The sequence below is a fragment of the Chaetodon trifascialis genome, chromosome 12 (genome assembly GCF_039877785.1).
Source record: "Chaetodon trifascialis isolate fChaTrf1 chromosome 12, fChaTrf1.hap1, whole genome shotgun sequence".
NCBI classification, from domain to species: domain Eukaryota; kingdom Metazoa; phylum Chordata; class Actinopteri; order Chaetodontiformes; family Chaetodontidae; genus Chaetodon; species Chaetodon trifascialis.
Genome location: NC_092067.1, coordinates 3,801,184 through 3,813,614, shown reverse-complemented (window position 1 = coordinate 3,813,614; position 12,431 = coordinate 3,801,184). Strand labels below are relative to the sequence as shown.

General features: G+C 41.3%; 1 protein-coding gene across 1 annotated transcript; it reads right to left on the bottom strand.

Annotated features, from left to right (window-relative positions):
* Window positions 1-337: 337 nt before the first annotated feature.
* Window positions 338-11,354, bottom strand: idh1 (isocitrate dehydrogenase (NADP(+)) 1). Its single transcript, XM_070976126.1, has 9 exons — window positions 11,218-11,354; window positions 10,067-10,196; window positions 5,418-5,709; window positions 4,317-4,419; window positions 3,513-3,690; window positions 3,226-3,377; window positions 2,925-3,065; window positions 2,591-2,753; window positions 338-1,099 (listed from the first exon to the last, which is right to left on the bottom strand). Exons 2-9 carry the CDS (start codon window positions 10,186-10,188, stop codon window positions 1,006-1,008), a joined length of 1,245 nt encoding a protein of 414 aa, XP_070832227.1. The 5' UTR covers window positions 10,189-10,196; window positions 11,218-11,354; the 3' UTR covers window positions 338-1,005.
* Between the last annotated feature and the right edge of the window lie 1,077 nt (window positions 11,355-12,431).

Here is a 12,431-nt window from a genome sequence, read left to right as displayed (position 1 = left end):
AAATAAAGGCATCAAATGAATGCAGAATAACACCCATAAATCTTCATAATCTTATTTATTATGAGTTATCATGAACAGACTTAATGTTGTAATGATTACGATGCAAGAGGCGGACAGTTTGATGAAGAATTTTTGGCATGATGTACAACACTGACATACTGGATGTTAATACACACACGCACACACACGAAGCAAGGACAAATAAATACACCTCTTGAACAACCATGACTAATAAAGTTAGTACAAAATCTAAAAGCAGTGTATTGTAGTCTTGGTAACGTTTGTTAACAAATTGTGCAAGAAGAGACTTGAATGCTATACGTGATGGGGAAAAAAGTCCACATGGTGTGTATTTCATGCTGCTTAACAATAAAATTTCATGGCTACTCCACTACCTTGCTGAGAGGTTTCATGGGTGAAATGCAGGCTGAGAGTGCAGGTGGTGTGGTGTGTAAGTGGCACTATGGTACTAAAACATTAAATGTTGCCTGAGGTATTGTTAAAACATTACAAGACACAGGAGATGACCAGAATCAACGGAATCAAATGACTCTGACACAAAACGAATAAGGCAGTGAGGGGCTAGAGGCTCCCTCTGATTCTCTCCCCTGTCTAGCACCGATCACCAGCAAGCACTGACAACACACAACAGACTCACTTCAGGGAAGCTAGTGCAATAAGGGTAAACAAGGTCATGGAGCAATTACTTCATTCACCCAGTGTCAGTCCTGGAGCCAAGTATGGCTGTCTATTAGAGATACTTTAACAGGGATGATGGCCACACTGATCAGAAGCCTCCATTCCTTCCTTCTGGGCGAGACACCTGCTTGATCAGACCACCAGTTGGGGAATGACTTGTTTAGGCCAAAGGTCTCCTGGAGTCCGGGGCACCCTCCTCCTTGCTCCAGTGTTAATTCCAGTAGCTGTATAGATGTCCCTGTGTGCATGAGCATGTGCTTAAATGTGTGTGTATCTGTGTTTAACTGTAGAGGCTGGGAGGTGAGATCACAGTTTGGGCTGGCTGGCTAGCTTAATCTTAAGGTTCTCTGCCAGCTTGTCCAGGAACTCAAAGGTGTTCAAGTAGTCAGCACGTGTCACCCTGCAGACAGGAAAAGAGGAGAGAGGGATGAGTATGTGACTGTTGGGTTTCCACTACAGTGTCTAAGAACGTTGCCATTGAAGCCTTGATGAAAAGTGGAAAAAATAATCACATTGGACAATGCTGGGAGCACTTAGTTGAGACACAGAAAAACATGAGGTGGTTATTGCCAAGTTGTCACAACCTGAACACCTGCTGCAGCCTTTTACTGATCCAGAATTTAAGACCTCATTTACACCTGGTAATAAAATGCAATCTGTATCCAGACACATCACCTAGGTGAGGAAAAAACGCATGTTAATGCGAGGTGTAAATTCTTGATCAGAATGTGGCCACATCTGGCAGAAGTCTGGCTTGCACTGTGTTCAGATCTTAAGTAGATGCAAAGACAATCTGTACAATGTACTGGCATCCGTACACAACACAACACTGACACATTTGTTTTTCCCTAACATAAACTATGGGTAGTTGTTTAGAGAGTGGGCCTTCTAATTAGGCATCTGCAGTGGACAACATCACTGGCTGGAGTGGATGCTGTCATTAGAGAAGGTTGGTTTGGGAGCTTCAGCAGCTGATCCAGTGCAGTTAGGACACATTCAGGGCAGTGTCAGCCAAATCTGTGCTGGGATGCCCTACAGCTGAAGTGATTCCACATGTAAAAGTCTGTCCATGTTCAGCAACATGTAGCTGCTACAGGGTCAATGAATCGCTCATTGTCACATATTTGATGCAATGTTTCTAGTATTTTATGTTTTTGCAAAGAAAGAATAACTTAATATATGTGCTGCATTTAGGCGACCAATATTTACGGATTTCTCACAGAGACATATCACAAAATTTGCCCTAACTGAACAATTGTAACTTAACAACATCTCTACAAAACTCTGCAATTTCTTAAGGAATTCTGGGGATGATGCGCCACCACGTGGAATTACTTGTGCACAGGTTTTGCTCTGGAGGACAGAGATCCAATCTCAATGAGATAACTAGAAAGCATTAAAAAATACCAGGTATAATCACAAAGGCAAAATCAGTCATCAATCAGTCATTTATTATCCAGATGCAGATCCCATTTTAATAGTGGGTGTAAATGTGTTTCAACTGTGACATAACCACAGGAAATCTTATCTTGGGATAGTTAACTAATGTTAACCAAGGTCAATCATTCGCTACCCACATCAGTGTCAAACAAGCACACTGATTACGGGTTCAATGTTTTTCCTTAGTTTCTTCATTACTTTATTACCTTTACCTATTAGTAATACAATGGCCTTCCTCTTCTTTTCATCCACCCTGTTAACCACAAAGTGAATAAAAGAATAGAAACACCAATCCCGTTGGTGTTTAAATGTGTATTCATATTAAATGCTCAATACTGCCTGATATTACAGGACATGTGCAGCTAGACTTAAGATAGTGGTATGACCGTAGCACCATCGTAGCACCTGATGCAGAAACATATATTGAGTGTTAGTTAATGAAGAAACTAACTTTGGCAGGCCTTTGATGCAGATAGCTAAATCCTTGGTCATGAAACCAGCCTCGATGGTCTCAATGCAAACGGCCTCCAGTGCATCAGAGAACCTTTGCAGCTCTGCGTTGCTGTCCAGCTTTGCCCGGTGGAGCAGGCCTCGTGTCCATGCAAAGATAGAGGCTGTAGTACACAAAAACCCAGTGTAAGGACACAATTTAGTCTTTTTATTCATACACAGCATACGACACACAATGCATGTAATATAACTAAAGGTTTTATTAATAGCACCTTTATTGGGGGGGTTATGTTTGGGTAGTTGCTAAACACTGAAGTCTATGTATCATTTCTTACCTATGGGATTGGTGGAGGTCTCTTTTCCCTGCTGATGTTGTCTGTAGTGGCGAGTCACTGTGCCGTGGGCGGCCTCAGACTCCACTGTGCGACCATCAGGACAGATCAGCACACTGGTCATCATACCAAGGGAGCCATAGCCTAAAACAGGGTCACACAAAACCACATAAATAAAACTGAGATGGCAAAATCAGCAATCTATCTTTTCTAATACAATGCAGTTTCTGGGGTCAGATTACTTGAAGTGTCTCTAAATAGTTCTTCCCATAATGTTTGATGGAAAAGTGTTGTCTCTACCAACCTTGTGCCACAGAGTCAGACTGTACATCTCCATCGTAGTTCTTGCAGGCCCAAATGAAGCCTCCCTCAGATTTCATGGCCTGGGCCACCATGTCATCTATCAGGCGGTGCTCATACCAGATGCCTTTGGCATCAAACTGAGCATGGTAATCCCTGGACACACACAAAGATGGACAACACCTCTGAGTTGCTACCTCTGGTGTAACAGTGTATGTACTTGTGGTTATGCAAGAGAGAAGGCATAGTACGCATGTGAGAGCTACTTTGCATGGATGTTAAAGTCCCTACTTCTCGTAGATCTCCTGGAAGATGTCTTTGAAGCGACCGTCATACTTCTTCAGGATGGTGTTCTTGGTGCTGAGGTACAGAGGCCAGCCTTTGGCCAAAGCCATCTGGAAGGAGCTGTGGGCAAAGTCCCTGATAGACTTATCTGTATTGTACATCCCCATGGCAACACCACCTGTGCCTGGACAGACACACAGACACAAACATATACATTCAGTACAGTACATTCACACGTGCTGTGTAATACCATCACAAATAGATGTATATATACTGCATGCAAAACTTTATCTGTGTGGTTGTGTTCATTATCTTAATATGAGGTGTAGTGAGACCAAATAACCAATATAACAATCTTTCCTTCACACACTGAGAAACGGCCTGAAAAGAAATCGTTTTTGCTGCTCGTCATGACTCAACCTTGTCTAATCTATTCCAGTTAGCTCTGTGTTTGCTTTTGAGTGCTAAAACCACAACAGGTGAAAAGTTGCATAGAACAGATCCAACAGGACTCAGAACAATTAGATAAGGCATATCGTATATTTTCCCATTTATATGTGAACACAGTGGAAAATGTGCTTGTAAAAGCTTTTTTCCAGCTGATTTATATTGACTGACACAAATGACACATCCACATTATGATATTCGCCATCTTTGATCTGATAGTTTTCATTTAAGACTGATGTGTGTATATCTGCACACCTGAGGCGTGTATCTTTGATATGAAAAGTCACAATTGTTGGGTATCTTGCCTGGCCCACTTGTGGAGAGGTGTTTAAAACATGATCGTCCATCTGGCTGTGTTCTTACCCTCAAACTCATGGATGACATATTTAACTGGCTGTCCACTTGTGGGCGTGTAGGTCATCTCGACTTTCCCAGGCCCAGGCACCACAAAGTCTGTAGCTTTGTACTGTGATGAGTACAGTGAGAAAGACAGAAGGTTAATACTAGAAAGCAACAAGGCTGTTTGACCCCACTAAACTATGCAACCATTAGAGTCATCTTTAGAAAGGTCTGAACTCAGTCTCATAAAGATCAAAGTTCAAATGACAATGACCAAGACAGTCATAAACACCTCGGCAGGACCAGGCTGTCATCAACCATGGCGTTAGGTGATACAGTATGTTGGCAGAGTCCATAATCTGACATCCATGGAATGTTTTGTAACAAGAAGCCATTTGACATTTCACCTGGATTACTCTCCTCTAAGGGGAGGATTGTTGACTTTGGCACAGATGCCACAAGCGAACTTTGACTTAGTTCTGTGACATTACTGCAGTTTGTCCAGGCTGTAGAGGTAGTACGTTCGGGTCCAAAGGACAGCTGAGGAAATATAATTATTGACTGAGTCTCTCCAGATAACTCTACAATGACATATGATAACTGTAACTAACTGAGCCCATACACAAGTTGGCATGAAGTGAGCAGTCAGCATGTCACAGAGGTTTGGAAATTATGTTTCAGCAACAGTAGGACCTTTGTCAGATAATAAGGGAGCTGGTGTAAAGCCACATTTCCATCCAAATGACCCAGAACTTTTGGCCCAAGGAACTACTATTCAAAGAACTAAAATGTTCCTTCACTTGTCTGTTTCCACCATGGTCTAAAGACCCATGAAGATCAGGAACGCAAGTTTACTGATGCATGAACTTATGAAGGAGCGTCAGCTGTTTTTCACGCAATTATATGCTGCACAACAACGATGAATGCCTGTGCATCGGTTGTATGCTTTCTTCTGTAACTTCATGTTATAGCATATATTACACAGCATAAAGAGCTAATGAACTCTCAATGATTTACATCCACCTGACTACGCACAAAATGTTGAAAACAGTGAATGTAAACACTCTTCAGACATTATCAACGGAGCAATTTGGCCAACATACTCCTGGTGAACCAACAGGGTACCTGATCTCCATGGGCGTGCCTGCCAATGATGATGGGCTTGATCCAGCCAGGCACCAGGCGGGGGATGTTTTTGCAGATGATGGCCTCCCTGAACACTGTGCCTCCTAGGATGTTACGGATGGTGCCGTTGGGTGAACGCCACATCTGCTTTAGCTTGAACTCCTCCACACGTTTCTCATCTGGCGTGATGGTGGCACACTTGATGCCCACGTTGTAACGCCGGACTGCCTCCGCCGCCTCAACCGTCACCCGATCATCTGTTGCATCTCGGTTCTCCATACCGAGGTCATAGCTTTGCAGGAAGAGACACAGAGAATAGAGTTTAAAATTATTAGCACAGGAGAAACAACTAATACATGCATCCATAATGTCCCTGAAATGTGTTGAAAACCAAACCAATACTTTTTTCAATACTTAGTTTGAAGAATATAAACAGTCTTAATAATTTTCTACAGTTAAATGAAATAAACCAAAATACAAGATGTATCCCTGTTAATAAATAACTTTGAAAGTTAAAAGGTTACAAATGTTTCCCGATTTAAATCTGGAAATATGTGATCAAATAAACAAGCCTAAGAATCTGACAAATATTGAATGGCAACTCCCATTTTTGATACAAAATGCCATAGACATATTTCAGACAGTACTAAAAAAGAATTATCTGCATAATTCTTTATATTTGTGTGCTCGTAAATATGAGAGCAAGCAGAGATGTAAGGACATGAAATGGGCCAAACAGGCATGGAGACCATTTATAATCTCAACAGCAGAGGCATGTGATGCTGTGACCAAAAGCACTTAGTTTCAAGAAGAGCCTTGATAATTCATGCTTCAGTATGCACCATTACACAGAAGCCCTGGCACAATCTACCAAAGGACTAAAAGTGAACTTATGCCACTGTTTTAGTTTAATTGGTTTAGTAGTGTAGGTATATAGAGTCTGAATTGAATACTCTTTTCCTGCCTTTTAGTGAGAACTAATGTGAGTAGGGAAATAAGAGTGATAAATCTTTTTTTTTTTTTTTGACATCTGTACTAGCCTGCAAATGTTTTAAATGGCTGTAATGTGAAACAATGACTGTCAAAGGACATGAACAACATTAATAAAGAGTGAACAAGAGTGAGAGCTTGCTTCCAGCTTGAAGAATGACAAGAACAGCTGCCAGGCCTTTATTTGCTCTTGATTAATTCTATTTCTTGCAAAACCTGACACAGTGCTCACATCAAGAAAAGCCATTAACCTCCTCCCCCACTTCCTTCACAGCACTACAACTAGAGATCGACCGATATGGATTTTTCAGGACTGATGCTGATACCGATTATTAATAATCAAGTAAAACTGATAGCCGATATTTAGAACCGATATTCGTTTTTCCAGCAAAAATTAACACACCTGGAATTAGAATATAAAGTATACTGTTTGTTTGCTTTGAGTACACTGAAAAAAAAGACCTTAACTTTTTGTAAAATAACACAAACACAAAATCTTAATTGAAATGCCTTTAAGTTTAATTATTTTTAAACAAAAAGTGCAGGGGCCTTCCAGCCGCATTTCTTAAAACTCACTCGAATAAATAAATAAATAAATAAATAAATAAAATAGCTCCCTGAATTTTTGAAACATCAACAAAATAAACGGAGCTGAACTGTTCTGAAATGTGGGTCTGTGTTAGTACTCCCAGTTCAGTAGCAGGAGACATGCCAGCACCACGGTTTTCATATCTTCGAGCTTGGAAAAGCGTTTCATTACACACGTGAGTTGTAGACACGACGGTAAATTTATTGATTGAAAATAAAACACACTGAGAATAATCTCCTCGACGTGTGCTCTCTGCCTGACTCATATCCCTGGACTTTACGAGTGACAGGCAAAAAGATGATCATTTAACACCAGTAGTTACGTTGCTGCATCATGGTGTAGTGAGAGCACGAGCGCTGAGGGAGAGGCGACGGTAAACAAACAAGGACACGTTAGCGTGCAGTACTGTTCATTGATAAACCAGGAGCCGCCCCACAGGCTGAGACACGTTAGGAGATTCATTATTCCCACAAAGTAACGGGAACCGAAAGGGCCTACAGTATATTATTATTGTGCGTCTGACCACAGCTATAAAGCGGTTGCGGCAGTTATAACGTAGCGGTGGGTCATCATGAAACATGCCTTCTTGAAGTTGTGAAGTTTCACCTCCAGAGCCAAACAGCGGAATTCAGCAGGTTTTCCTCCCTTATACTTGCTATAGTCTACCTACCGGTACCTACCGGTATGTCGTTATGTCTTTTTTTTATTAAGTAAGGAGCTTCAGGTCACGTTCACTTGGTTACGTCTTTTTTTTTTTTTTTCTCGTCATATGCTTGATGTGATTAGACAAGTAGGTCGGTGAAATGTCAACTCTGGGCTTGCATGTTATCACTGAAATTGATCATAAGGTTGTAGTATTTTTAAAACTTCATCAGAGAGGGTTTTTATTCTTAAAAACGTGGTGCCGGTGCTCTTAAACTTCGACTGTCTCTATTGCCTTGTCTCTGCTGGATCACCGGAGCACTAGTCTGCCTCTCCTTGTCTGTGGCGCTGCATGTAGAGGCTTCAGTGTCGATTGGCTGTCACTTACTCACTTGTGCCATGTAGCCAATCAGTGAGGGCTGTGGGCGGGACATTGTTACACAGCCAAGAGTGGTGACTTCAAGCAGAGAGACGGCTGCATCAGAGCCAAAGGAGCGCGTTTTAAACCACATTTATTAATTTTATCGGTTATCGGTGGAAAAAACGGCCGATGATCGAAAAAAAATGCTGAATATCGGCCGATGTTATCAGCCAGGCCGATAATTGGTCGATCCCTAACTACAACCATGCTCACTCTTCTCTTGATGCCTATTACTCTCCTCAGTGAAGCGATCTGCAAACCCATCCAGCAGCACAAAAACAAAGGAAACAGGGAATCAATTGTGCAGTGACAACTGGCCTTCTGCCAAGTCACTACCACTGAAAAGGTTGCTCCACTTATTACACTTGTGCTCGAGGGACCCCACAGAATAACAGCTGCGTTTTGAGAGGAAGAATACTTAATCTGAAAACTAGACAAAGCTAAACGTGCTTCTTAATCCCTTCAATAAGTAGCCTGTGTACTTTCTTGTGCACCCACCCCTTGTCTGAATGCAGCCATGACCTTTTACCCACTTTCTTCCTCCCTCTGCCCCCAATAGCCACTACCAAGCAACAACAATGAAACACTCAACAACTGATACAGAAGAACGAGAGACACAGGAAACTCTGAACAAACTGTTTCAGGTTTAACAAGAATGTCCTGATTTGTTCTTGTGTGTATGCTTGTAATGTATTCTATTTGTTCAACCTGAACCACTTCTTCAATGAGTTCATCCATTCTTCTCAGCCAGAAGACCTGAACAAGTTTTTATCTCTGGAATGTTTACCCATGTCTGTAATGACTATCACATTTCCTACTAGAGTTTTTATAGTTTGAAATGAGATTTATTTATTCATCAAAATGTACTGAAGATGTCTCAGTGTCAGTGTGTTTGTTTTTCCCTGACCTTACAGAGAAATTACCAACAGGATAATTATTACACCATACTGAATCTGAAAAAGGAAGCTAAAGTTCAAAATGCTGACTGTCTGGGATGACAACATTAGTGACTTGAACTTCACATAAAGGTCATGCAAATAACATACAATTCTGAACAAAGTCCATGCAAAAGATAAGAGGAGTCAGGTCAGAAATGGATGCTCTTGTTGCTTGTGCTGACTGTAAATGGTCAATATTGACTCAAAAATCACCATGCTGTCCAGGCTTAGCTATCATTAAAAAAAGCCCTCAGTGGTTCTAGGGAGGTCTTTGGAAAAATGTTTAGGGAGACCACCTGATCAGCATCAGGCCCTAAAAGCCTATTTAAAACATCCTTGGACAAAACTATATGTGCTGCAATTACAGGGGATTTTTAGAAATGGTAAGTGGACTTATACATATATGGTGCTTTTCTAGTCTACTAACCACTCAAAGAGCTTTACAACACGCACACACGCATGCATGCACGCACGCACGCACGCACACACACACACACACACACACACACACACACACACACACACACACACACACACACACACACATATATAAAATCACACTGGTACAATTTTGAAGAACTTTTCTGATGTGTATGAGATCATATCATTTTGCAATAACACACTACCTACCACTTTGTAGGTGAGATTAGGACACTCTGAGGAAAAGCAAGGAAATGACTGAAGGTGGACTCCACCCGCATTTCCAACAAACCCATGCACATTTTCATTAGGTACTAATCAGGTACTTTTATTGGTTGCTTTGTTGTTCACACTCTATTAGGAAGGAAGGCAGGATAAACAAGCCAAACTAGAAATAGCAGCACTACAGGGGCTGTCACCTGAAGGTAGTCGTCCAGCTTCAGTGTATTAAAAATGGTCATTTGATGTATATTTGGGAACTATAATCTGCAGATGTAATTTCCTAAAGCCAAGATCGGACATTTTAAAACCCAGGTGGACTGGTAACAGAGGTACTAAACTTTCAAATGGAACATGAAAGGAACAAAATGAGACAGCTGATCTGCAGTGTTCTTCATGCCCTATGGTCTTCACATTGAGGTGTCCTCACCTGTGCAGTTCGAGCTCCAGGTACGGGAGGATGAGTTTGTCCTTAATGAGCTCCCAAATGACTCGAGTCATTTCATCTCCCTTCATCTCCACCACACAGCCGGCCTTGATCTTCTGAGACATCTTAGAGCCTGGTAATAGACACAGGGGACAGACACACAGACGAGGGTGATGAAGAAATGAATAAACGAAGAGTCAAAAGGAAAGATGAGACAGATCAAGAGAGCATGTCACAGAGTGTGGCAGTATATTTTATCAAGCTAATGCAGGTTAAGAGCCACTACATTATTTTCTTCATTTACTCTTGGTCTGAGAAAATAAAACTTTTGGCTTCAAGAGCTGGTGATGAAGATTACCACTGTGACAAAACGTAAGTAACAGAATAGTCAACCATGTTAAATAAACAATTGGAGCTTAAAAGTCACATTGATCTAACAGACTCTTCACACGGTCTCCTTAATGACTGGATTCATTGAGAACATAAACTAGGAGTAGCCTGACCAATGACTCAGCATTCATATGCTCAAACTGATGAGCTCCAGAATCACCTGAAGTGAGAGTCTGTCACAGTGAACTAAATAACAAAACCCTGGATTAGACTTCATGATAGTTGACAGTTTCAAAGATAGAACTTCTTAACAATTTAAGATTTGTTTCAACTTTTTGCAAAATTAGAGGACGTCCGCAAAAGTTACATAATCAAAGAGTCTGATCATCGCATGATGGGGAGGAGACTGTTGAGACAGCCAAAGGCAGTCCGTCAGCAGGCCGCTCGACATGCAAACCGTTAACAGAGCGAACAAAGTACGTTACAGCTTTAATAAATAGAGATATGCTAGTAAATATAGGACAGAAAGGAATTAGCTAAGACTATGGGCCGACCGTGAACATGGATTTTTTTTCAATAAAGGGCCCTGAACGTAACATTATGTTGAACCGCAGTCACTCTAACATAAAAAAGAAATCTTTCGAGCTTTACGTAAGTTAGGTTCAACGGCTTCTAGCCAAACTGAGGCTAACCGATGTAGCAGGACAATGAGATGTGAAATGAGATAGGAGTCGAGGACATTAACATTGCACTTCCCTGTAACGTTCCCTCGCCACGACTTCGTTCTGCAGTAACCGAATTCATTATATTTTCCAAGCGCTTACCTTAAGTCCACAACACAGTCAACGACGAGGTGAGCAGGCGTAATGATGTGCAGTCCAATGCAGTATTAACGTGACACTTTCGCTGGACTGGAGGAGGTTTAGGCTGACAGAGGAGCTGCAGGTACACGGCTTCTACCTCCCGAGCCGACCAACAAGATTTTGGCGAATCAGAGAAGAGAGGAAAGCCTAACCACCAATCACGTAAGCCCACACTACTAGATGGGCGTGGTTTCTCTGGGCGGGGATCTGCAAACACTGCTCACTGATTGGTCCGAGATATGGCACACTCTTCCGCCTTATAGAACGAACAGCTCAATGAATGTCAGTGATTCTTAGGAAAAAAAACAAAACAAAACAAAAACAAAACAATGTTATTTGGACCCGCTACCTCACAATTTTAAGACATTAATGGTGTACCTAATTTCAATGTATTGTTTATTTGTTTATTAATTCCTATTCAACATGGTGTAATAAAATATATTTCATGAGATATTTTACCCCAAAAACGTTATTTACAAAACTTACATCAGTATTTACTGCACTTTCTAGGGGACCACTTAACTCTATAAATGTATTTGTTTATTTTCTATTTCAGGATGTGCTTCATTACCTGGAAATTAGAAGTGATAAAGACATGAATGATAATGATAACCAGTTATGTATTGCCACAGGCTTTTTTATTTGTATTCGCTGATTCTTCAGTAGGTAGTCTGTAACATTACTAGTTATTGCTGTGGATCTGGTGATTACTTGTTATTGAAGTTTTGCTATATCCTTTCTAAACAAACAAACAAACAAACAAACAAACAAACAAACAAACAAACAAACAAAAAGGTTGGCTGTAACGTTGATGAGAGGCATAACTGCCAGGCCCATTGGATGTGTTTTTCCCCACCCATACTGTAGGTGGCAGCATTAGCTTTAGCATCTAGTGATGAGAAGACATCTACTCAAACGGTGTCTGCCAATAAAGCAAGACCAAGAAGAAGAAGAAGAGGCAAAAGGTAGATGAACGTGAGAGGGATGGAGTACTTGCAAAAAAGTTTACTTAATGAAGAGCAAGAAGAAGAAGACATCCTTTATTAGTCACACACACAACATACAGACCATCCTTGGTCAGTCCTTCCTCCGCAGCAGACCAGGAGCGGTGGGCTGCCAGCCAACCGGCGCCCAGGGACCCAGTTTCTTCTACTTGGCCATTGGTCAGGTGGTGA

Bases quoted from the DNA above. Each gene is read 5' to 3' on its own strand.
- idh1 (XM_070976126.1), bottom strand. From the start codon at position 10,188: ATGTCTCAGAAGATCAAGGCCGGCTGTGTGGTGGAGATGAAGGGAGAT. The intron at 3,378-3,512 runs GTAGGGACTTTA...GTGTGTGTCCAG, and splicing joins TTCCAGGAGATCTACGAGAA to GGATTACCATGCTCAGTTTG. The intron at 3,066-3,225 runs GTTGGTAGAGAC...ACCCTGTTTTAG, and splicing joins GTCTGACTCTGTGGCACAAG to GCTATGGCTCCCTTGGTATG.